Consider the following 27,043-nt stretch of genomic DNA (forward strand, 5'->3'; position numbering starts at 1 on the left):
ATCATCCGGACCCACATTGAAAACAATTCTCCCTGAAATCCTCTCTCAGCTGATAATCACTAACGTTGGGTATGTCAGCTTCTGTGTCATCTGACAGTGGTAAGTATTTTTCCAAAACACTTTTTTCCCATTCTTCACATGGAAAGAGATTGCTGATGATGCCTTTACTGGGTCTGAATCTGCTGGAATGCACAACTGTACTTGGAATTGAATTTAAAAGTCTCTTTTGGGGTTTGATAGTCATTCATGGATTTCTCTAAAAGTTAAGAAGCATTTTTTTTAGTGTTTTGTTTTGTTTTTGTCTGTTCGTTTTTTGCTTTTTTTGCCTTTGGAAAGCAGACTCTCCCAGTTATGTCCTTGGCATACTATGTGCTTTTGTGTTGTGGTAGTCATGGGAGGGAACGCAATCCTATGGTAGAGGCAGAAATACGTATGTCATTATTGACTTGTTTTCCTCGAAGGGGAACTGGTTGCTGTTATGAGAAAACTGATGGCTGGATAAAGTTTAATGGCAAATTGAGAAACCAAATTACCATATGAATGGTTATATATGTTTAAAAATACACATTTACATGTAGATACTTGGGATTTTAACAAATGCTTTCTTGGGGCACCTGGGTGGTTCATTTGGTTAAGCGTCCGACTTAGGCTCAGGTCATGATCTCGCGGTTCATGGGTTCGAGCCCCGCGTCGGGTTCTGTGCTGGCAGCTCAGAGCCTGGAGCCTGTTTCAGATTCTGTCTCCCTCTCTTCTGTCCTCCCCTGCTCATGCTCTGTTTCTCTCTGTCTCAAAAATAAATAAACTATATAAAAATTTTTTTTACAATGTTTTCCTATTTGACAAACACTTCAACCTTGCTCAAATCTGAGACAGTAAATTGCAGGTTGACTGTGATATACCCAGGGGTTTGGATTATCGGCACCTGTATGCTAAGGTTTTTTGTTCACAAAAAGGAAGATCTTGCAATCTGTTCCTATGCAAATTGTGCAAGCATTGCTTTAAAATAAGGACCCTGTCCTAAAATTTTTTGAACATTGGCAATTACATATTCATCCTAAAATTGTAAATTTTTTTTCTTCTGTAATAGTTTTTCTCCCACCCTCTCTCTGTCTCTGTCTGTCATACACGCTGCATACTTTTATTTTTTTCACACTGCATACTTTTTTAAAAATTTTTAAGTGTTTTATTTATTTCTGAAAGAGACAGAGACAGAGACAGCATGAACAGGGGAGGGTCAGAGAGAGATGGAGACACAGAATCCGAAACCGGCTCCAGGCTCTGAGCTAACTGTCAGCACAGAGCCTGAAGTGGGGCTCGAATACACAAACCGTGAGACCATGACCTGAGCCGAAGTCGGACGCTTAACTGCCTGAGCCACCTAGATGCCCCACACTGCATTCTTTTAAAGAAATTAATAATTTAGAGGAGATTAATAATGAAAGCAATATTCTCTACCCCGTTTCTCTCTATCACCCTAGAAGTAAGCATTTTAACCATTTCAGGATTTGGTTTTCAGTAGTTACCTCCATTGTTCCTGTTTTCTTTTTCAAAAGATGATGCTCAAGTTCACTTAGAGCCTCCCAGAGTTACATACTTATTTTTAGTTTTTCTCCTGATTACCTTTAGAACTTTAAATACTTCAGTCTCTAGTTCGTTGCATAAAATAAGACAGTGTCTATGACTCCCCGCTTTGAAGATGTGGCTTTTGGTGTTCTTTCCTCTACACCTCCATTTCCTTTTTCCACATTCTGTTACATTTATTTTTATATTTTCAAGATGTATTATACTTACTCCATTCTGTTCTTTAGCCATAAATAAGTCTTTCTTGCTTTTTTATAGGTTGACTTATTTTAAAAGTTGCTTTCTATCACTCAAAGAAGAAACTTTGTATCCTTAGAAGTCACTCCTTATTTCCCCCTCTGAATAGTCCCTGGATGTAACTAATCTACTTTTTTTCTCTATGGATCTACATATTCTGGATATTTCACATAAAGGGGATCCTACATGGTCTTCTGAGTCTGGTTTCTTTCACTTAGCCTACTTTCATTCAAAGTTCATCCACAATGTAGCATGTATTGGTACTTATTCCTTTTTAGGGCAAATAATATTCCATTGTATGGATATACCACATTTTGTTTATCCATTGTCAGTTTATAGCCATTTGTTTCCACTTTTTGGCTATTGTGAATAATGCAATTTCAACATTCACGTGCAAGTTTTTGTGTGAACATACATTTTCATTTCTCTTGGGTATAAATCTAGGCATGGATCTTTTTCTATGTTATATTTTCCATCTTTTCCTATTTTTATGTTAGATGTGCCTCTTATAAATAATACACAGGATTTTGTCTTTTATTTAATTGGACAATCATTATGTATTAAATTATGGCATTTAGTAGTCAGGGAAGTATAAATTGTGACCATAATAAGATTTCATACAGCAGTGTGTTGGTGAGGATGTACATCAATGTAGTAAGAGTATATATTGGCACAGTCACTTTGGAAAACAATTTGTCACTATCTTATAAATTTGAACATTCACATTTACTATGATCCAGCAGTTCAAATCCTACATATACACCCAATAGAAGCACGGTGCCCCACTTGAGCACCATGAAGTTAAGGACAAGAATTTTGGAAATAAGATGGCTCATAATAGCAAAACTCTGGTACCCAAATATCCATATTCACTGGGATGGGAAAATTAAATCATGGTATATTAAATCATCCAACATTTTGTAGATCATGGCTCATCAGTATATAAAATGTTCTAGTTCCTTTATGGAGCTATATGATTTCCCATGATATGGATGTACTTACTGATCAAAAGTTATATTATTTCTCATCTTCTGCTTTTATGAAAAACAGTCAATAACTGTATAATATGTAATTTTACAACTGAAAATATTGCAGTACAAATTCCTAGGAATGTGAATGTGCATTTGTAAGACTGATAGATATGACCAAATTTCTTTCCATGGAGAACAACAAATATGGACACCTTTAGTATGAAAGTACCTGTTCCCCCACACTGCTGCATATTTCGCTTCTTCCTTTCCAAACTTTATACCTGTCTATTTACTTCCTTTCTCTTCAGCATTCTAGTATAATGTCAAATAGTTGTGAGTGTGGACATCTTTGACTTCCTGAATTTGGAAGGAAATAATTCAATTAATTGTGAATCAAATTCACTATTGCTAATACAATTTGAAGAAAAATCAGTACAATTATTTGTAAGGCAAAGAATATTCCATCAAATGGATCTACTATAATTTACATAACCACTCCCCTATTTTTATTTTCCTTTCCTTTCTGAGATTCAGGTCACAATCCTCAATATTACATCTGACCTTTGCAATTTATCTTAGAAGAGCCAATAATCCTAGTATAATACCACTTAACTGAATTTCAGACTCTGCCTATATAGAATCTAGATTGTGTAGATATTCCAAGATGCTAGTCTTAAATTTATATATCTGTTACTTAACCATTTTCCTATAACTGGGCATGTAAACTAGTTGCAGTTTTTCATTATTGTAAATTACATAGTTACAAAGGAAGTAGACTTGCTTCAGTTCCCATCTCTGCCACATATTAGATATGAGACCTTGGACAAATTGCCCATCTTCAAGGCTCAGTTCTCTCATCTGTATATTACAGACAATAAAAGCACCCATGTCATAGGATTTTAATGAGGATTGTTAAATGAGAGATGGTATATAAAGTGTATAAAATAATTTGGGGAACACAGAAAGTGTTCAATAAATACATGCTAGGATCATTTGGGGACTTCGTGAACATTCTGAAACAAATTGTTTTCTCTCCCCCTACCCCCCATCCCTGTATAATTAGGTCCTTTCTGAGATGGCACCTGATATTCAACCAATTCAGAACCTAATGAAGTTGGTGACTTTGTGACAATGTGGAGAAATCATGTCAGAAAATGTGGTTTGTACCGGGGCTGTCAATGCTGTGAAGGAAGTTTGGGAGGAGAGAATAAAGAAACACAATGAAGACCTGAAGCGAGAGAAGGAATTTCAAAAGAAGTATGCTTTAACATGTTTATTGTTTTTGAATTAGTGAAAATTCAGAACATCATCATTCTAGAAAAGAGCACTTATTAAGAGACTTATTATTGAATTTGATAGAGATTTTTATTTACTGAAAACTCAAATTTATAACTACAGGACACCCCTGACTCAATTAAGTGTGGCTATGTGATGGCCACAACAAAATACAAGTGTCTGTATGTGAAAATAGTAGTTGGGGCGCTGGGTGGCTCAGTCGTTTAAGCATCTGGCTCTTGATTTAGGCTCAGATCATGATCTCATGATTCATGAGATCCAGTCCCAAGCAGACTCTGCACTGACAGTGTAGCTTGAGATTCTCTCTCCCTCCCTCTTTCTGCCCCTCCCCTGCTCTGTCTCAAAATAAATAAACATTAAAAAAAAATAATTAATCTTGGGCCCTCATAGGAGTCCATTCAACATTCATCAAAGTTTGATTAGTATCATTTAGTGTACTTTTCACTGATGGTTTGTTCAGTGTAATATTCCCTAGGTACTAAAATAGCAGCTAGCAATGCTAGATAGTATAGATTCTCACCTATTTGAATAGCCATGAGTTTTAGCCAGGTTCCCTGTGAATCACCTGACTCCTTGATTTGGGTTATGCTTAAATAGTTTGGTCTCATTTCCTCTGCCTTCTTGATATCTACTTACTTTCCTGATTGGATGTCTCCAAAGTATTCTGTCTAATCTTGCAAGAATACCTACTTTCTGGATCCCTACAATTCTCATTCATTAAGTCTCTTTCTAAATATTAAGTTGTCTTTTGTCTTGCAACATATACAGGTATTGGGCCATTATGTTGTTCACCTGACACTAATCTAGTGTTATATGACAGTTATATCTCAATAGGAAAAAATGCTCTTATGTCAGTTAGCAAATACCATAAAATTCAACTAAAAATGGCTTAAGGAGGGAAGTCCTGAGGCAAGGCAATTCAAAAGCCTTAACAGCTTTAAAGATTCAGCTTCTTTTTATCACCTTCTACTGCTAATCTCAGGGTTTCAGTTTGGTTCTCAGGGTAGCCTCCCTCAATGTCACAGGATGACTGGTATACTTCCAGGCATTGGAGCCAAGCCTCATTATGTTATCAGAACAGTGGAAACTATTTCTGTTTCTTCAGGAATGAGGAAACCTTTCTGAGGTGCTTTAGCAAACCTCTCCTTCACCTCTCATTGACCAGAACTGGGTGATTTGTACTTCCCTAATCCAGTTCCCTTCTAGGGGAATGAGACTATATGACTAGTTTATTTATTTATTTATTTTTATTTTTTAATGTTTTATTTCTGAGAGGGAGAGAAAGAGAGGACAGCGGGAGCAGGGGAGGGTCAGAGAGAGAGGAAGATACAGAATCTGAAACAGGCTCCAAGCTCTGAGCTGGCTGTCAGCACAGAGCCCGAGGCGGGGCTCGAACCTACGAACCACGAGATCATGACCTGAGCCGAAGTCAGACGCTTAACCGACTGAGCCACCCAGGCGCCCCTACATGACTAGTTTAAATAAATTAAGATTTATACCTGGGTTACTTGGGGGAAGTATAAATACTTGAAAATAACAGCTATTCTCCCAGCAAAGAAGAGGGGAAAAGGTACGTTCTTGATAAGCAACTATTTTGTGTCTACTATCTGTAAAAACAAAAATTTGGCTGGGGAGGGGCCATTCTTCCCAACCAAAGCCAAGAAAGAGGATAATGATGCCGACAATGATTAGGGTAGCAGTGGTTTATTATGCACTTACTGCTTACTAAGCACTCTCCTAATTGCTTTATTTGTCCTATCTCATTTAATCCGCTCAACATACTGAAACAGAGTATCTTGATGGGGATTAGAATGCATTATGAGAGATGGAAAACCAAAATAATATTTTCTAAACAAGATATGTTAACTTTTCCTGGTATTCGATCTGGGGCTGGAATAGCACTCCACTGAGTCAAATGCTCTGGGTTGCCACGGTCAGGCTTATCTTGTTGCTCAACTGTGCATGGTTTCCATTCCTAATGGAATGGATGTCACCCAGTGGCCCCAAATAGATACACCAACCGCAGCCAATGTGCTTGATTCCAGCTAGCAGGAAGCTGCACACACTACTATTTCTGCTAACATCCCATTGATATGATCCATAGCAAACTACAAGGAAGGATGGCTAACTGAAGTCTTGTGCCCATGTGAATTTATTATTGAGGAAGACAAGGAATAACAGATACTGGGGAATGATAAGCAGTCTCTGCCACACATGAGTGTTTGTTTTTTCCCTTTTAAAGACAGAAAACCTGAGAGATAGGCTTAATTCAAAGAACACACTGCTAATAAATGAAGAACTGATATTCATAGCAGTCTGGCTCAGGAAGCATGATATTCACCTCAGGCCTTACATCTCCCTAGATTGGCTCTTTATATATAAAGCTGCTTTTATGAAACCTATTATAATTGTATTCTACAATTATGATAAAGTTGACTCTAGAGTACTCTTTTTAAATTTTAAGTTTATTTATTTTGAGAGAGCAAGAGCACAAGCAGGAAAGGGGCAGAAAGAGAGGGAAAGAGAATCCCAAGCAGGCTCCGCACTGTCAGCACAGAGCCCAACATGGGGCTTGGACCCATGAACCAGGAGACCATGACCTGAGCTGAAATCAAGAGTCAGACACTTAACTGACTGAGCCACCCAGGCACGCTAGGAAAACTCTGCTTTTTAATTTATTTATTTCTTTTGAGAGAGAGAATGAGAGTGAGTGAGCAGGGGAGGGGCAGAGAGAGAGAGAATCCCATGCAGGTTCCATGCTGTCTGTGTAGAGCCCGATGTAGGGATTGATCTCACCAACCGTGAGATCATGACCTGAGCTGGGATCAGGAGTCAGATACCCAACCAACTGAGCCACTCAGGAGCCCCAACCCTAGAGTACCCTTAACATATCATTTCCTTTTTTTAAACAGTGGGTAGGAATCATGATTTGCTTTTAAACTCCTGAACTTCACCTGTTATACGTGTTTAGTTAAGGACCATTTAATTTCAGTAGCTTCAAGTTCTCTCTGCAAAATAGGCAAGGGGTAAAAAGATTAAGAATGTAATCTAATGCCGCTTCTCTCGGCTAAAGGTGGCTAAAGATTTAGTTCAAAAAGCATAAAGTTTAAACAGAAATTGATCTCATCATCTTTTGATGCCAAACTGTCTTGAGGAAATCAAGCCTTTAGGAATGAGTTGGTGTGACAAAATCTGGGAAAGGCTTTAGATAAAAGGGTCTCATAGGAGGTACATAATTTCTATGCAAAATTGAAAGAACATCAAGCTCACACCAAGCAGTGGATGAATTACAGGTTACTAGAGCTGGAAGGGAACTTAGACATTATTTATTCCAAACCCCATTTTTATAGGCAAAGCCCACAGAGGTGGTATGTGTTGCCCACCGTCACCAAATTAAGCAATACATTCTGGACTTAGATCATAGAAATTCAGATCCAGATATCATTTAGGAATCATTATAGAGATGGAAATAGACTTGTTGAGTATTAGCCTCAGTGTAAACTCATTAAGGACAGAGCTTACTGCATGCACGATGTGCAGCATAGCATTTGACATATAATGGTTGCTTGGTGAATTCTTTAAGTAAAAGGTTAGGGACCAAGACAGCTGGTCACACTTGTCATTAAATCTTGTCCTAAAATACATAGATCTCTTAGTGACTAATAAGTAGTTAGCAATCATCATGCTTACTGTTTGATTGAATAGTTCTATTCTTTTAGAAAAGTGATGTTATTGAATATAAAAATTTTCTAATATAGAAATAAAACTTTTGCAACCTTTTACTAGTCATTTTCATAGCTGACTATTATTCTTATGTATATTTGCAATGTACTGAAAATCAATAGGGATGTATTCCAGAATGACAAAGGTTTTATGCATTTTTATATCTGAAATACAAAATCTGAATAAAATTGGAATGTAATCATATATACCTTAACTCTGAAGCTGGACTGTATTATTTGGAAGTCATTAAAAAGTTATTAACTATCTATGGGTTAGATATTTAATAAATCAAGTCAAAAGAACAGTGAGATACCACTTTGCACTCACTAGGATGGCTATGACCAAAAACATGGACAAATGTAGGCAAGGATGGTGAGGCAAGAAGCCTCATGTGCTACAGGCAATTTGGACACTTTGGCAGTTCCTAAAAAAGTTAAAAATAGAGTTATAATATGATGCAGCAATTCTACTCATAGGACTGTACCCAAGATAAATGAAAACATATATCTACGCAAGAACTTGTGCACAAATGTTCATAGCAGCATTATTCCATAATAGCCAAACGGTGGAATTAACCCAAATGTCCATCAACTGATGAACAGATAAACAAAATGTGGTATATCCATACAGTGGAATATTATTCATCGATAAAAAGGAATACAGTACTGAAACATGTTACAGCACAGGTGAACTTTGAATAACTTATGCTATGTGGAAAGACTATATATAGTATAATCCCATAGAAATAGGAAGTAGATTAGTGGTTGCCCTGGGCTAAGGAAGGGAGGAATGGACAGTGACTGCTAATGGGTGTGGAGTTTTTTGTTGTTGTTGTTTTCATTTAAATTCCACTTAGTTAATATACAGTGTAATATTAGTTTCAGGTGGACAATATAGTGATTCAACAGTCATACAACACCCAGTGCTCATCTCAGTGAGTGAATGCTCTCCTTAATACCCATCACCTGTTAAGCCCTTCGCCCATGCACCTCCCCTCTGGTAACCATATTTATTTTCTATAATTAAAAAAGTATTTCTTGGTTTGCCTCTTTTTTTCCCCCCTTTGCTCGTTTTCTTTCTTTTTTAAAAAAGTGCTTTAGCAGTCTCACTCTTTTTTAAATTTTTGAGGGGGAAAGAGCATGAGCAGGGAGGGGCAGAGAGAGGAAGGGAGAGAGAATCTCCCTGCAGGTGCAGAGCCTAATATGGGGCTTGATCTCACGCCTAATCCACTGAATCACCCAGGAGCCTCTGCTCAAGCTATTTCTTAAATTCCACATGACTGAAATCATATGGTGTTTCTTTCTCTTATTTCGTTTAGCATAATACTCTCCAGCTCCATCCATGTCATTGCAAATGGGAAGATTTCATTCTTTTTTTTAGGCTAAGTAGTATTTCCTTCTTTATTCATTCATCAGTTGATGAACTATTGGGCTGTTTCCAAAGTTTGGCTGTTGTAGATAATGCTGCCCTTTGAATTAGTATTTTTGTATTATTGGGTAAATACTTAGTGGTGTGATTGCTGGATCATAGGATAGTTCTATTTTCAACTTTGTGAGGAACCTCCATACTGTTTTCCAGAGTGGCTGCACCAGTTAGCCTTGGGCATGGAGTTTTTTGAGTGATGAAAATGTTTTGGATCAGAGTGGTGTTGGTGAGCAACTCTGCGAATATATCAAAAACCAATGAATTGCATACTTTAAAAGGATTGATTTTATGGTATGTGAATTATATCTCAATAAAGCTATTATTTAAAAAAATCTTTGGAGAGTTATGACACTTTTAGAAAATTTAAATATAGGGCATTCATGAAACTAATCATATTTATAATTCTTGCAAAACACATTCTTTTCTGATTTCCAGATACTATTAATCAAATGGTTGATTTTGATGGGTCACTTTTTATGTAAAAGTGAATGCTACCAATCTCATTACTGGTGAACTAAAATGTTTTCTGGTCTCTTAGGCTAGTGCGAATCTGGGAAGAACGAGTAAACTTAACCAAACTAAGGGAAAAAGTCATCAGAGAAGATGGAAAAGTCATTTTGAAGATAGAAAATGAGGAATGGAAGGTTAGCTTCACAGAACTAATATTTGATTTTCTATAGTTTGCATTTTATGGGAGAGTTGAGAAAATGATTCTGCAACTGTGTGATTAAGTCTGGAATAGCTAGAAATTCTCATTTTAATAATACAACAAATGAATTTGGGCAACATGAACAATTGAAAAGAAATACAACTTCACTGTTTTGGGATGTTTTTTGGTAAAAATTCAATCAATTTCCTTCAATTCTGTCTAAATTTAAATCACTTGTGATTCTTCTCCTACTAATCCTACTAATTAAGCAACCTCTATTTTCCATAAAAAATATGACCATCTGCCTAACAAAAATCATATACCTTCTCCAAAACAAATGCTCAGTTAAAACTCCACAAAATGGAATAGGATATTCATTTTTTTTTAAGGTCTACCACCCAGTTCATATTCTCTCATAAGCGTGTGCACGCGCGCGCGCACACGCGCAAACACACATACACACACACTTGCTTAATTACATTAGGCATACTCTAATTTTTGTAAGGGCCTCTATCCCTTGGGTCAGTGTTTATCTTCATACATATAGGCATAATTGGTGAGGGAGTTGGCTCCTTTATTTTCTCTTTTGGCTATTTTAGGTTGAAAGGGAAAAGGCACAGAGTTCAGAATAGTTGAAACTCTTAAAATCTTTAAATTTAAAAAAATCTGTAAAAATCTTTGATAAAATATTTCAAAATAGAAAGGGAAGAGGGGCACTTGGGTGGCTCAGTCAGCTGAGTGTCTGACTTCAGCTCAGGTCATGGACTCGCAATTTGTGGGTTTAAGCCCCGCGTCGGGCTTTGTGCGGACAGCTCAGAGCCTGGAGCCTGCTTTGGATTCTATGTCTCCCTCTCTCTGCCACTCTCCTGCTCATTCTTTGTCTCTCAAAGATAAATAAACATAATTTTTTTTTAAAAAAATAAGGGGAAGAGAAGTTTGAATTATTGACTAAAATGACTTTTTGGTTTCTCTGTGATTTCAACTAACCACCATATTCTCATTTTCAACTGTATATGTGTACTCTTAAAAAAGCCTAATACAACAACATCTTTAGAACAAGACTCTATGTGTGTACACTGTTGGCCAAAATACATTCTTTTTATTTATTCTGACTGGAGCTTCAAGGTTTAGTACCCATACCCCAAAAATAAAGATCTTAAAACTTAGAAGTAACACACAGCACTTGGAAATAAAACCATTAGTGAAAATTTGTAAGGAAAGTTCTTTTACAAATCAAATAACTTCTCTACAATTATACTTCAGTGTGGCATGATACTAAAATAATTTAAGTAACATGGTAATTCTGTCATTTATTTTACTTGAGTTTAGACCCTCCCTTCTTCTCTGCTAAAACTAAGTCAACTACAGGAATGGCAACTTCATAGAACTGGTTTGTTGAAAATTCCTGAATTTATTGGAAGATTCCAGAACCTCATTGTATTAGATTTATCTCGAAACACAATTTCAGAGATACCTCCAGGAATTGGTAAGGAAGATTGCTTTAATTATCCTGTTTTTTACTGAGAATTTTTTTTTTTTGATAAATGGAATAAAGACCTCATCTTTATACAGCCCTGAGTCTTGAGGAGATTATAAACATCTAAATTGAAGGTTCTAGGGGACCCAGTGTCTGGGATTTACTGAGTTAAGAGGAGTATTCAATGTAAGAAAAGTCTCTTTGGAAATATTATTATATAGATTCTGGAAACACTATTTCTTGTTCAGTTAATCCTCCTAGAAAAGGATAGGTTGAAGGCAAGAGAGAAAATTAGAAAGATTCCTTAGGTGAGGGGAAAAAAAAATCCTCAAATGGAAGATTGGCCAGGATATAGTGTAGATAAAATGAAACAAAAAACAAAAACAAAACAAAACAAAAAACAACCCACCACATGTTTTCTGCCTATAGCAAAAACCCAATAAACCCACTCCTTATCTTTAGAAGGGGCAGAGCACATACTGGGAAAAGAAGTGTGAATTTGCCAATGGGAAACTGACAAGTTATACTGTAATAACTGGAAACATAGTTTTATATCTATTTGTTCTCTATTATTATTTTTTGTAGGACTGCTCACTAGACTTCAGGAACTGATTCTTAGTTACAACAAAATCAAGACTGTCCCCAGGGAACTAAGCCATTGTGCCAGCTTGGAAAAACTAGAACTTGCTGTAAACAGAGATATATGTGATCTTCCACAAGAGGTCAGAAAGATATAAATGCCTACAATTTTATTCTACTACTGGTTTACTTCTTAACTGTGTGATTATTAAAAATAACACTAATGAAGAAATACTATACATTTTACTTCAGAAAATATTTAGTGAAATCATTTCCTGTTATTATAACATATTTTTAATTAGAGAAATATCTATTTAGCATAAATATTATTGTCACAGTACTGACATCATTTGTGATCTCCTTAAAGTCCAGAGTAAAGGGTCTTTCTTATTTCTATTTCCAGCCTAGCTTGTAGTTGTTGCTTAGTAAATGCTTATTGAATGAATAAATGATTATTATTAAAGCACAGGCAATGTGGTGATAGAAAAGCTCTTTTGTTTACTAGTTGGTATTTACAGAGTGTTCAGTTTTTGAGACAGAGGTGAAGTGGTAAGAAATGAGTTCATCAGTTTAGGAAGTGTTTCTTTGCTAGCTTCTTTGACTCTACCAAGTAAAGGCAAGGCAATGGGTTTGGAAAGTCTTCAAACTTTGATCTGGTATGATAACCTTGCTATTAGTAAAGCCAAACTGGTCATAGAGATATAGACTCAAACATATTGAGTGATCTTACAATTAGCAAAGAAAATTTCCAAGATGTTCTAACTTTGCAAAATGAAAGTTAAGGAAAATAATAAAACTCAAAATAAAGTAGAAAGACTATTATCTTTTTCCATTCTCTGCTATTTTTGGTGAGAATATCACTTTTTCCCCACAGCACTAAATACGTCACCAATAATTGTTGTTCTGACAAGTAAAGCACTGTTTCTATGTTTATATCTACTTCATATTACAATAGTTTAATGAAATGTATGCACTTGGTTATGATAAAAATGATGATCACAGGGACAATTTATACTTAGGGCCAATAAATATTTTATTTCCAACTTCTAATTCTTATATTGGTTCAGTCACTAAAACTGCTGTATGAATTTGGACATGTCTATTAACCTGTGTTTGCCTTAATTTTTTTCATGTAAAAATAGGTTTTACTGGGACAAACACTAAACTGAGATTTGAGTCTGGGATTATTTCCAAGTGTGGCCTCTAAGTAGCTGTGTAGCGTCAAACACACCACTTTATATAATTAGGTCTCAATGTTCACATATGCAAAATAGAGGCTGTCAGATTATAATATTATCTTTGAATATTATGAAACCAAAGGGTTCTAGAACCACTGAGAAATCAGCAACAGGAGACTTATCTCTCAGCCATTACACTGCACACATGTATATACACGAAACATATTTATGCCAGTGTAAACACAATCTTTTTATACTCCATTCTAAACCATTTGAAAAATTTTAAAGTGTGATTTTGAAAAAGTGTTTTGTCCATGGCTTGAATTCTAAAGCTGGAGAAACATCACCTCCTAAATGGACACCTCCTGCTTTTTTTGCATTACCCACAAAACACTGGGTGTGTATGTGTTTTGTTTTGTGTTGAGGTTTTTTTTTGGTGTTAAAGTTGTGGAAAGAATCTGAACATTCCTGAAGATAAAAATTAAACAGAACTTGCCTAGATAAATGGAAAGTTCTTTGGAAAAGTTAACTAAATTCTCACATTTTGAAACTTTCACTACAGTGTTATATGGAAAGAGGTTAGAAATTTTGTGGCTTTAGTTCCAGAAAGCTTGAGTACACATCACTCATCATTTCCAGTTACACGGCCTCTCTCAACCATTTTGTCCATAAAATAGAAATATGATATTCATCTTGTAAAGTTGATGAATAAACTAGAGCTATAAGCATCATCATGAATACACTGACACTGATGTTGAGAGAAAAAAGTTAAGGAAAGAGAAGTACAGCATCATAATCTTCAAATAAAAATACTAAACTTTGTGAAAACATGTATAATAGTAATTATAGAGAAATATATAGAAAACATATTTGTGTATAGCAATACAAATTTTTAAAAAACATTTACAGGAGTAATAAATACCAAATTCAGGAGAGGGGTTCCCTCTGGAAAGGAAGAAGGGAAGAGTACATAGGAGGCAGTCATATCAATATATGTATATATATATATTTTTTAAGTTTATTTTGAGAGAGCGCACATGTGTGCAGGGAGAGGGGCAAAGAGAAGAGAGCAAGAGAATCCTGAGTAAGCTCCGTGCCAACAGCATGGAGCCTAATACTAGGCTCAATCTCATGAACCAAACCGTGAGATCATGACCTGAGCTGAAATTAAGAGTCAGTCACTTAACTGACTGAGCCACCCAGGCACCTCTGTATTTTCTTTCTCAAGCTGAGCACATTGGTGTTTGATATGTTATTCCTAATACATTTTTATTGGTGTTTTTCATTTAAAAGATAGAATAACCAAACAGTAAATTCTGTGACTGACGTAACATGTAAAACACCAGGCACAAAAAAGAAGGCTCAATAAAGATAATATTGAAGTTTGGGTTTTCCCAAAAAAATCTCAAATACAGGATGAAAGGAAAACACAAGCAGGTTCTGTAAACCCTGGAACTTGGGTATTTGGAAAATAAATTTTCTTTGAATAGATGAATTTTCTGTAAGATTTTTACATTTTTCTGGAGGTTCCTTAGCTTTATTTTTACTTCAGAGTTACTGTGGACTACTAGGAGTACATAAAGCCCAAGTGTAATCTGAACATTCCTGGATGTGAAGTACCTCCTCTAGCCACTTGACTGTTCTAGTACTTTACGTTGTGGACATTCACTTTGAAAAATTTTGCTTTCCTCTTCAGCTTAGCAATTTGTTAAAGCTTACTCACCTTGATTTGAGTATGAATCAGTTTACTACAATCCCTTCTGCTGTGTTGAACATGCCTGCTCTTGAGTGGCTCGACATGGGAAGCAACAGACTTGAGCAACTTCCTGACACTATAGAAAGGTAAAATAAATAATCTTCTATACTATTAGCAGATGTGTTGAAGCCATCCTCAAGAAATAAGAAATAAAAGACAAAACAGAGGGGACCCTAACCTAATCAATCATAGTAGATCCATGTAGTACTAAATATGCTACTTTTTAACAAAATGTTTTCATTTACTTAAGCATAAGGGTTTTAGAAGAGAAAAACTGGCTATCTCACTTCAACGTATTGACATGAATGTGGCAAACAAGAACATTATTTAGTGCATGCCAGGCACTCTGCACTTTACAAATGGATGAGGAAACTAACGTGGAGAGGTTAGCTAAACTGCTCAAGATCACAGTGGACTTGTGCAGTTTAGCTTTTAAATGTAGGCAGCCTGGCCCAGAGTCCATTATGCATACTTGTCTTGCCCTAACTGGGCATATTAGTACTTTCCCATTTTTCTCCTAACACTCTAATTCAGATTAGATAACATTTACAGCAGTTCTTCAAGAAATCCTGCGAGAATAGTGAAGAATTCACTAAAATACATTGGTTTCGTTCTACCACCACACGCTGAGAACTGTAGTGTAGGGATTGACTCTCCGATGTGGTTTCCCCAATCAGGTAATGTGAAGCCAGTTAACTCAACTGCTGCTATACTGGTTAAAGGAGATGTTATAAAAAATGACCTTTCTTTTATTTTGGGTAAAGAACCAGGGTTTTCATATTATGTATGGTTAATCACAGAAACTTCTCTTTCAACTCATCAGAATGCAAACTCTACATACATTATGGCTGCAACGGAATGAAATAACATGCTTGCCAGAAACAATCAGCAATATGAAAAATCTGGGTACGCTTGTTCTCAGCAACAATAAACTGCAAGATATTCCAGTGTGCATGGAAGAGATGACCAATCTGAGGTAAAAGCTGTAGACTCCAAACTGACACGTTCCTTTCTGGCTGCAGCACAAAGTAATATAGAGAAATTGTTATTAACAGATTTGAGTTCTCATTCATATTAACGAACACATTTAAAAATCTTTTCCAACTTGGAAATTCTATAATTTATAAATAGGATTCATTTAACACTGGTTAGAATTATTTAAGAAAGAATCCCTGAAACAAAAGCCATACTGGCATTATTGGCTCTAAGGAATGCCCTCGGTTGGTGAGATTTTTATGAAAATCATTTTGTAACTGCTAATAAACCTCATCTACAAATAAAAACCAAAGGCATAAAAATAGTGCTTATTTTCCTTCTAAAAGACTACAGTGGGCACGTTATAAATACATATGTCAGTTACTCTCAGAATTCCCTCAGGTGTCTTACTTCCAAAATTTAATTTCCTAACAGAACATAAGACATGGGAATTCACATCAAATCCCACAATTTCCATAACAAAACCAATCATTCATTCATCTATTCAGTAGCTAGTAAGCCATGTACTCGATGGTGAAGATACAATAATAAATAAGACACAAGTAAGTCTGTAAAATATACAAACTTTAAGTTCATAGCATTAATTGTATGTTTGAGATGTCCTAGACTTGCTCTGGGAAGTTGAACTGTTCCACGTTAAATATATGATAGGGACTAATAGTTTTTTCTATAAGCTTTGAAAATAAGTTGTCTAAAGCTAGGGTTTTTTTCCTTCTAGAAAAGAGACTTAAAAAGATCCTTAGGATTTGGGGCGCCTGGGTAGCTTAGTCGGTTAAGCGTCCGACTTTCGCTTGGGTCATGATCTCACGGTTCGTGGGTTCGAGCCCCGAGTCGGGCTCTGTGCTGACTGCCAGCTCAGAGCCTGGAGCCTGTTTCAGTCTGTGACTCCCTCTCTCTCTGACCCTCCCCTGCTCATGCTGTCTCTCTCTCTCTCCTAAAAATAAGTAAAACATTAAAAAATAAATAAAAAGGAAAAAGATCCTTAGGATTTATCACATCTTACCATGATGTTTGGTTACTGTAACCAGTTTTTTTTTTTTTTTAAAAGTAATTTAGTATATTATCATTTGATCTTTTCCTAGGAAAATAAATGTACATGTCTATGGCACCTATAAAAGTACTGTTTTTTAATGAACTGCTAGGTTTGTCAACTTCAGAGACAACCCGCTGAAACTGGAAGTGACACTTCCTCCTACTGAAAGCATAGATGAAGAGGAGGAACGGGAATTATTTGGCCTTCAGTTTATGCATATATATATACAGGAGTCACGGAGAAGAGCAGGTATGAGATTTCTCTATAACACAAGCCAAATATTTGGTAGAGGAATGTGTATATCTATAAATTCCTTTATAGATATCTCATTCCATCTTACCTTTTCTGTCAAATATTGTCTCTTTCTCAATATTGAGGGAGGCAGGGCGCCTGGGTGGCTCAGTCAGTTAAGTATATGACTTCAGCTCAGGCCATGATTTCTCAGTTTGTGAGTTTGAGTCCTGCATCAGGCTATCTGCTGTCAGCATGGAGCCTGCTCTGGATCCTCTGCCTCCCTCTCTCTCTGCCCCTACCCTGCTTGTACTCTATCAAAACTAAATATTAAAAAATATATTGTGGGAGGAAAAAAGAATGACATTCAAATCTGTTCACAATTCTGATAAAAGCTTGGAGAGAAATTGTAAAGACATAGAAAACTTTTCAAGTAGAGGAAACAAATTTCTTTGGCCAAGCACTTGAAGCACAACCAAATGAATGAAGATGTGATTCTTTTTTTTTTTTTTAATGTTTTATTTATTTCTAGGAGAGAGAGATAGAGAGACAGCGTGAGCAGGGGAGGGTCAGAGAGAGAGGGAGTCACAGACTGAAACAGGCTCCAGGCTCAAAACTGGCAGTCAGCACAGAGCCCGACGCGGGGCACAAACCCACAAACCAAGAGATCATGACCTAAGCGAAAGTCGGACGATAAACCGACTAAGCCACCCAGGCGCCCCATGAAGATGTGATTCTTAAAGCTTCACTACATAATTCTATCAGTTTGTCGCATATTTCTGTGTACTCATAAACACTACCTTCCCTGTCATGTCCTTTTTTCTACAATCCACAACACAGTATTTTTCCTAGGGATGAATATTAAGAGACCAGAGATTTTAACCAATAGTTAAAGTGTGAGGTTTTGATATATAGATTTCACTTAGTCTCTGATAATTAAGAATTAAACCACTTTTTAACTAAAGGAATGCCTTTAACTTAAACCAAGGGTAGAAGAAGCCAAAGAGACAATTCTGTTAATAAAAACATTGAAAACTGTAATAGAAACCATTGTTTCACAATTCATTAAAATGTGAAGTTTTTGAATCATAAGGTTAAACTTACCTTCAGATAGTTACTTTGGAGAATAAGTGTAATCTAAGCAAATGAGTGTTTTTAGCTAGAAGAAATCATTTTTACCAACATCCAGTGGAGGATGTTAGGAAATGGTCATCTGATCAGTGATAGCAAGTCACAGAAACAATAGCACAGAAAGTAGATTGGAGCAAGATAAGTAAAATTATAGTGGGAGCCTAGTTTAGGGTATAAATACATACGACAGGTAGGAGACAGAATTGAATACTGAATGACAAGAAAAGAGAAGACTCCAAGATTAATCTGTTTTTGGTTAGAGCAACCAGATGGATGGTGATGCAAAGAAGGGGAAATGAAGTGCAGAAGCGGGTTTGGTGGTAGGAGTGGAAGATAAGGAAATTGGACATAGTTGTGGGACATGCAGGAAGAGGTAGTTGTGTAGACGAACCTAAAAGTTCCAGAAGGAGTTTGCTGACCCTGCAAATTCAGCAAATCAAGTTACAGCAATATATATATCCCACATGGTAACTTTCTTAGGATATAGTAAGGGAAATAAACAATGATCTCCACGTATAGCTTGTGTAACGACAAGCTTATCTGCCCATAAAGTACTTGGTATCATTGTCAGTAACATATCTTTAAGCTAAATGGGGGCAGGGCTATTATCAGAACTCTTGTGTGTGTATGCATGTTTTATGAAACATAGTTGAGATTATGCTTGTTGCAGAGTATTTTTTATTTCTGGGCATAAATTGTTGAATGATGCAAAACAGTTTGTAAGACACAAATTAGCATTCCCTGACCCAGTAAAATCATGTAAATTATTGAATGATACATTACTTTCATTTATGTTCTTTTCTTTGGGAAGATGAGTAATTAACTTTAGAAATAATCCAACTGCCTTACTTTAATAATATTTGCATAAAAATTATAAAAGAGAAAAAACTCTTACAACTTAAGCAGAAATAATAAGACCAAGTCTGCCTGTTGTTATTAAAAATAGATTTGCGAATTAGTACTATTAACACTTAATATTTATTATTTACATTGTACTTGTTCTAAGCATTTTACATATGTTATCTCATTTGTTACAACAACCTCCTGAGGTAGGTAGTATTACTATCTTCATCATTCTCATTTAAAAAGGAAAATTGAGGCACAAAGAGATTAAGTAGTTGCCCAAGGTCATACCCTGGGGTGGTAGAGTAGGCTCTGAATCTAGGCAGTCTCATGAAACAAAGGAGATTAAAGTAGAAAGGCCAGGAATTAAAAATGTTCTAGGTTCTAATTTAGAATTCATGTAATCATAGATCTATTTACAGGATAAAAAAGTTACGTAAGAATATCATTATAGTATCTAAAATTAGTAATTCTGATCTTTGTTTTTGCAAAGGTGCCAATGATTAAGACAGGTTTTACAAGTGAAGGCAGAAATAATTCAAGAATAACATGAAGCGAGTAACAGTCCTCACCATATGTTTGGTTTAATATCTGCTTGTGCATAGAAACTGCTTATGAGTTACATGAGGCCTAAATGTGAGGTTATTTTTGGTCTCGTTATCTAATTTCCACCTCATTCCAAATTATTTTCCCCATCAGGAGAGAATATACTTGTAGCTGTACTTCTATGTATAAAACTGTCTTTGTGAAAAGGTATGATGGCTAATTAACTTCTGAAGTTACTCGCAAATTTCAGTTTAATTTATGAACTTTTTGGAAGTTCTATCTAGATAATGATTCAATTAAAAAATGAAGTGAAACAGATTATTTCCCTTGAAAACATCTCTTCAGTTTTGTTGTCTGTCATGGATAAATGCAGATAATACATAAATACAGGTATGGCTCTGGAAGTCTGAAGGTGAATTCATTAAATGTGAACATCTCTGAATTTGTTTGCGTTAGAAAAAAATCAAAATTGATTATCTTTTCCAGATCTGAATGGACAAAAAAATCCATACATAAACCAAATTCTCAGGTTGGCCTTGTTACAAACTGGTAATTGATCATTACATCTTGAACTTGAGAAATAAAAAAGCCATAAATACAACCAAAGGAAAAAAAAAATGACAAAATGAATACAAATAGAAAGTTAGCATGCTGGTTGTGTATTGATGGATTATGTGTGTTTCAGATAACCAAGTCAACTGTTCAACTACTTTACCAATCTCTATAAATACTGATGGATAATGTAACTCAAGATGCCCTGCTGAAGAGAATTACTTGGGGAATTTGGTGAATTCGCTAATGTTTGGACTTCTTAAGTAAAAATCAAAGCTATTACCAAGGCTCAATGAGGCCACAACATTTTTTAAAGTTCACATTATCTGCTATGTAAATTATATTTTCATGAATATAAAAATACAATTAAAAAATTTTTTTGGCGGAAGACAGATGTTCAAAATTTCTTTTCCATTAATCAGTTGTTTCTGGTGGTGAAGAATGATTTGGTAAAGCAGTTAACAATACATTTTCCAAAGATACCAGAGGATCTGTATAATACTGTAAAGCAGGACTGAATCCTTTCTGCTGTAAATACTCGACTCGGCCTTGGTCAATCAGCAATTTACAAAGATGCCCTATTTTCTTCTTTTCTTCAACAGTAAGGAACCTAAACCGAATAAACAAAACATCGTTAAAATTTGTAGAAGTTTATGAAAAATTTATTTTAGCCACTTCTATTTATTGGCAAGTTGCTAAGTAACCCACGATACACTAGGTGCTATGTTCCATGCTCCCAAGATACGTTTTATTTATGCCACAATAAAAGTCTATTTTTGGGGCACATGGTGGCTCAGTCGGTTAAGTGTCTGACTTTGGGTCAGGTCATGATCTCACGGTTTGTGGGTTCGAGCCCTGCGTTGGGCTCTGTGCTGACAGCTAGCTTGGAGCTGGAGCCTGCTTCAGATTCTGTATCTCCCTCTCTGTCTCTGACCCTTCCCTGCTCACGCTGTCTCTCTCTCTCTCTCTCTCAGAAATAAACATTTTTAAAAAATTAAAAAAAATAATAAAAGTGTATTTTAACTTATTCTAAAATTGGATGATAAGATACATCTTCATGAATAGATTCTTGTAACATTTATCTAACAAGAAACTGGAACAGTGACAAAACATTTCTGCCCTAGTGTTGTGCATTTCAAAGTAGTCACTTACTCGGGTAAACTCTCGGTGCTGTCGTCTGGGATTTTGCGTTCCCCATCGTCATGCTCTTCACTGTCGTCACTGTGCTTATCTTTTCTCTTTGTGATCACATCAGAGGCTCCCAAAGATGTTTTTCGCATCCCACAAGTTGCCCAACTACTCATTCGCTGGAAGTAGTGGAATTCCACTGCTCCAAGGCCTAGAGCCCTGAAATATTCTTTGCCCACATAATGTCTCCAATCACACCTGTGGTGACAACAGAGTGCAATAACAATGCCAGCCACAGGGGTCCACTTCTCTGGGACATTTTTCTCATTTCCTTCCTTGGTCAAAGTGTTAATTTCTTTGTCTGTTTTATCATTCTTTCTGCGTTTGGCTAAAGGTTCTTCATTCCTTTCCTCACAACTGGAAGCATAGGTTTCAACCAAACATCGTAATGCAAGATCTGCAAACACAATTATGTGGCCCCCCCAAACCACATCATCTTTAAAAATAAGTATTTTTTACATTTATTCAGCAGTATGGTTTCTAAAATCCCAACAATAAAACCTACTTAGCTTTATACTTGTAATAATTCATCCATGAATTATCAATTTTGTTCATGTTTGCTGTCTTCTAATTAGCATCTTTTTCCCTAGTGATTTATTCTGGATAAAATCTACTTCCCCCAAAACTGTCTGAAGCTTAAGATCTACAGTTTGTAAAAGCTTTTAGTTCAACTACTCAATTGGCTCTCATTTCTCCTTCTCTAGCTGAGGAAATGACTTGTATGGAAAAAAATTATTCATCTGCACTTACATTCCAGGAAAGTTTTGAGCTCAAGAAACCCAAAAAAAGAATAGAGGGGAAAGGCATCTGCTGAGATTGATGTTAGGTGTCAGTCAGGGAATGTAAGATGTTCACAGAAAAAGCTGAGGAGCTGAAGAGTTGAGAAGAGGGGCTCAGACTATGGGAAGTAGGCCTCACTGAGCAGCCTTGTGGAATTTATGCATGCATTCAGCAATTAGTTACTGTGTGCCTTTTGTGTGCAAGCTTTGCGATGTAATGATGCTTATCATAAACTTAGAGATGGATTACTCCATATTAAAATGAAAATTTAAACTTAAAAGCTAAACAAATAGGTTTTTTTGATGATTAGGACCATTTCCCACTGAAGACCACTATACTGATGACAATATTGGAAAGACCCCAAACATATGCTGTAAAACCCATATTTTATGTCTGAGTAGACTGGCATGCTGTGTCTAGTCAATCAGAAACATATATTTTAAAATGTTATTACTGTAAGATGTCACCAGTGACTATTAAATGATTTTTTACTAGTGAATTTAATTCAATATGAGTTTAAGTCAACAAACATTATTGGGAGAAAGGGATAGCTAATCTATTATCATAAACTATTATTTTCAGACAAAATATATTCAGTCACTGTTTTATTTATATTGGACCTAAGTAAATGATTTTCAGAAATGTGAATAATCAGAAAAATTATTCAAAGTATGAATATTTTAGAATCAGAAGAAGCTTTAACAATCTATTTCAACCTCTCCTTTACAAAGAGCTTAAAGGACAAAGCCATATACCAAAGAATGGGACAAGGACACACAGCAAAGTGTGGCCAAGATTATTCATTCACTCAAATGCTTACTGTTTCTATTATATGCCAACCATTGTGTTGCACATTCCCTGTACTCAAAAATTTCACAGCACAGTGGGAAAGTTAGATACATAAATTAAGTTAGCTATTATATAACAAACTGAAATACAATAAGGTAGAGATTTGCAGATGGAACGATGATAAACACTAAGGAAATTAGAAGTTGACCCAGTACAGTGCATGGGCAAAGTACACAGGGTTTTAATTTGCTGACCAGTAAAGGGGGATGCAGGAACTGGCACAGGCTGAAAGGCAGAGGCCACACTGGCAGCAGGTTGTCCTGTTAAAGAGCTTGGACTTTAAGCTGCAGGTATTAGGAGCTACTGAAGAGTTTTAAGAGGAAAGATATATTAGGTGTGCAGCCAATGCTCCAAATATTAGTATTTAAAGAACAGGCAGTGGAAGGAGGCGATGAGAAAAACAGAGGAAGAATGGCATAGCTTAGGGGAAGAATCGGCAAAGAAGAATGTCACAAAAGGAAACAATGTCAAAAAGGGGAAGCAACTGCAGCAGAGAATTTTCAGTAGGACAATAGAATCCTACTCTATCAAGAGGGAAAAGTGTGTGGAACAAGGAAAAATGGCCAATACAGATTATACATCAGAGAAACTTGGGTTAGATGGGTAAGAGTAAATGAGTGTGGTTTTATTCCTCTCCAGGATAGAAATGGCTTACTTTAGAAGGCTTTTCTGAGGGTTACATGAAATAAAGTATATGAAAGTCATCTTAACAACTACGAAGGAAGACACAAATATTCAATACTCAAAGCCATTTCTGGCCAACTTGAATAATGTTTATGGAGGCTCTAAGATCCCCAGATGGGAGATGAGGAGAGCAGCAGAGCAGGAGCCAGGAAGAAGATGTAAGAGTAGTTAACACTTGTTGAATGCTACTATGTGCCAGATACTTACATGTAACATAGTAAATTATGTTATCATCCCTGTTTTACAGATGAGATAACCAAAGCTCAGAAAGGTTATGTAGTTTGCCAAGGTTACATAACACAGTACAGCTGAATCCTGGACTATCTGATGCTCTTTCTACCTTACCAAGCTACTCCTGAGAGACAGATCCAAGTGCTAAGATAAGACATCTTAGATGTTTTACCTAACATTTCTTTTCTCATTTTCTCCAGAATCCTGGAACATAACCATCTTCTAATGGGAGAGGTTTCGGAATCCTTCCCAAGCAACTCCTCAAATAACTCAGTAGCTTCTGGGGTGGAATTATATGGTCTCTATAAATGATTTGTTTCCTTTTTGGTTGAAATATAAACCAAGGAGCTTTAAAGTCTCATGACCCAGTATTTACACATAAAACTCTTAATTCATCCTGTCAAATGGCCAAAATGAGCAGATAAATAAGACAACTCTGTATATGATGTAACACAGGGTCAGTGCTACGATGAAAATTAATGAGTTTAGGCTTAAGTAGTAAAACTACCCAAACTATTTCAATGATTGGCACCGTGTAAAGCTAAAACTTAATGTGTTCATCTAAACATCATTAGTGTGTTTACATACCTGTTGCCATACCACATAGATGCTTTCCAATTCCTACCACAGGTAGTTTTTCTTTGCTTAGCAAAGGAATTTTGTCTGGAATAAAAGTAAATGAAAACTGAGTTAGCTCTCTTGTGAGATAAGGCATTCGCATGGCATTCTGAAAGAACCAATTTGAACCTTTAAGTTTTAGGGTGTAAAGAGACTCAAACAAAACCTTCACTTTATAGCTGAGGAATAAGAGACTCAAAGATGTAGTGACCTGTTAAGTACAAGCCAGAATAAAAGTTTCTTTCCTCTTTTCTTCCCTTTTCTTTCGCTCTTGCCCTTCCTCTTGAGTTAGGTTTCCTGACTCTTAGGCCAATGTTATTTCTTCTATACCGACCCAGGACTTTCCCCTATAGAAGCCTTATTTTGCTATATATGATTAACACACTGAAAAAAGAACTCAAAACTTTCCCTGCTAGAAGATGTATTTTGAACAAATAATACACATGATAAACATATTAATAACATGACCAATATATATATTGTAAAATACTCTATTCACCACTATAACCTAATAATATAGTTTTAATAGGTTCATGTACAAAAATATTATTGTAGCTTTTCACACTGTTTTGAAAAAAAGAAAATATTCCTAACAGTCCTGAAAAAGTTAAAAAAATATATCCATAAGGTAATACAGTAAAATGTACTATATTACAGTTATGGCCTCCATTTTTCCCCCATTCATTTTCCTTTTTCTAAGATTCTGAAATGAAAAGTATGCTTCCTACTGCAAATCCAGCCACAGCACGTAATACAGTGGAATAGTCCAGTGGAAGTACTTAATAAATTTTTCCACTTTTCTGTTACTTGCTTTCAAATGTATTATATTACATGCCAGGAGAAATTGGTACCACGTGGAATAGTTTCCTGTGTCAGGGAAGACAGAAGTTTAAATTAAGGTGGTTCAAGAGAATATCATTAGTTAGGGTGAAGAGAAAGGATGTCTAAGAAAGCCCTTCTGCTTTCGCTTGAAAATTACCTCATTTCCTCTCTCCCCTATTCTTTGGGCTTGGAAAATAGAGCAGATGAACTTCTGGGAAATGATGGTAGATTGAATACGAGTATCTAATTTACTCTGTCCTAAAACTCCACCAAAATGAGAATTAAAGAATTTCTGAAAAGGTATAAACTCACAAGATCTGAAAGAGGTCAAAAGGAGGAGACAAAAGTAGGGAAGGCTGAGAATTATCCAAATTTGCTCAACAAATCTTCTAAAGGCTTTAAGAATCAGAGACATCAAGTACCTCGGAAGTAGAGCTGAGTAGCTACAATAGTGTTGGTGGAAAGTCTACTTAAGCAGTCAGAGACCCACCTCATGGCTAGTTGGTGACTACCTCTTTCCCTCTTGTGGAAGAGCACAGATTAATTCTCTGGAGCAAGGAGAACAGGCGATCAGTGGATTGAGGGACAACAGGAAGTTGAGAGCTGAAGCATGGTAAAGTAGCAGGAATAAGTAAGTGTGCACATCGATTTCCCGACTGGGACCCCAAATGTTGGGATCACATCTTTAACCACAGAGGTTCTTCTCTGTGGATTCTGACCAACCCAAGAGGAAAGATCACATCTTACACAGATCACCCTAAAGTGGAGCTCCGTGTTAACAATTCTATCTGAGACCTCAGAGCTCTGAGTCCCTCAATCCTAAGAACACACCATCAAGGAACACCAGATGTTTAAGGACAGCCTCTAAGTTGAAAGAGACAGACCAAAACAAATGAAAAAGAGCAAACTGATGACAGCAGATTACAAAGGGAGAATAATTCTTAAAAACCTTTATTAATATCATCAGAAAAATGAAATCTAGCAATTAAGAGAAAGAACAAAATATAATAAAGATAAATTCAGAGAAAAAAATCTTAGAAATGAAAACTATGATAGAAGAAATTAAGTTGGGAAAATTTTTAAAAGTATAGAATAAAACCAAAAGACATAAATCAGAGAATTCAAGAGAAGTAGAAAATCATCCCCGTAGGTTTAATAGCTAAATCTAAGATGTTTTTTTTTGAGAGAGAAAAGTGTGTGTGGAGGGGCAGAGAGAGAAGGTGAGAGAGAGAATCTGATGTGGTACTTGAACCCATGAACTGTGAGATCGTGACCCGAGCCAAAACCGAGTTAGACGCTTAACCGACTGAACCACCCAGGCACCCTAAATCATAAGACTTATTACATAAAGGGAGAGAAGAGAAAGTGGTGTAGAGAAAATTATGAAAGAAAGAATACAAGGAAATTTCCCAGAAAGCTGAGAATACTACAGTCTCTAAATCAGGATTTCTCATCTTTGGCATTATTGACTTTTTGGCTCCCATAAGTTTGTTGTGGGGAGCTATTACTATACCTTACAGGATATTTAGCAGGCCTCTGGTTTAGCAGGCTCTCTGGACTGTATTAGATGCCAGCAGCATGCCCACCCCAGCTATGGGGACATGCTGGAGACATGCTGGAGACATATGGAGACAACCAAAAATGTCTCAGACATTGCCAAAGTACCC

At 36.2% G+C, this 27,043-nt stretch overlaps 2 protein-coding genes across 5 annotated transcripts in view; one reads left to right on the top strand and one right to left on the bottom strand.

The window, feature by feature from the left end:
- LRRC39 (leucine rich repeat containing 39) lies at nt 1-20,404 on the top strand. Of its 2 annotated transcripts, none has more exons than XM_039228439.1 (9): nt 1-99; nt 3,853-4,046; nt 9,772-9,877; nt 11,212-11,368; nt 11,945-12,081; nt 14,813-14,958; nt 15,696-15,848; nt 17,011-17,150; nt 20,338-20,404. In XM_039228439.1, exons 2-9 carry the CDS (start codon nt 3,934-3,936, stop codon nt 20,391-20,393), a joined length of 1,008 nt encoding a protein of 335 aa, XP_039084370.1. In that variant the 5' UTR covers nt 1-99; nt 3,853-3,933; the 3' UTR covers nt 20,394-20,404. The 2 variants fall into 2 exon arrangements, with proteins under 2 accessions (XP_039084370.1, XP_039084371.1); XM_039228440.1 differs by lacking the exon at nt 1-99 and adding an exon at nt 9,387-9,524 and having other exon boundaries at nt 3,966-4,046.
- TRMT13 (tRNA methyltransferase 13 homolog) overlaps nt 18,913-27,043 on the bottom strand; it is a 19,160-nt gene continuing 11,029 nt past the window's right edge. For all 3 annotated transcript variants that reach the window (XM_039228432.1, XM_039228431.1, XM_039228430.1), the window contains 3 exons: nt 24,525-24,599; nt 21,357-21,789; nt 18,913-20,814 (listed from right to left, as the gene is read on the bottom strand). In XM_039228432.1, the coding sequence (XP_039084363.1) occupies nt 20,619-20,814; nt 21,357-21,789; nt 24,525-24,599 (704 nt within the window). In that variant the 3' untranslated portion in view covers nt 18,913-20,618. The remainder of the gene's footprint in view (nt 20,815-21,356; nt 21,790-24,524; nt 24,600-27,043) is intronic.

Source organism: Hyaena hyaena, unplaced genomic scaffold (assembly GCF_003009895.1).
Source record: "Hyaena hyaena isolate Hyena2069 unplaced genomic scaffold, ASM300989v1 scaffold_32, whole genome shotgun sequence".
Lineage (NCBI taxonomy): Eukaryota > Metazoa > Chordata > Mammalia > Carnivora > Hyaenidae > Hyaena > Hyaena hyaena.

What these genes read in the sequence shown, in the direction of transcription:
- LRRC39 (XM_039228439.1), top strand. Translation starts at nt 3,934, where the DNA reads ATGTCAGAAAATGTGGTTTGTACCGGGGCTGTCAATGCTGTGAAGGAA. An exon ending in TAGAAAATGAGGAATGGAAG is followed by an intron (nt 9,878 to 11,211) that starts GTTAGCTTCACA and finishes ACTTGAGTTTAG; the next exon opens with ACCCTCCCTTCTTCTCTGCT. An exon ending in CTTCCTGACACTATAGAAAG is followed by an intron (nt 14,959 to 15,695) that starts GTAAAATAAATA and finishes TCAACTCATCAG; the next exon opens with AATGCAAACTCTACATACAT.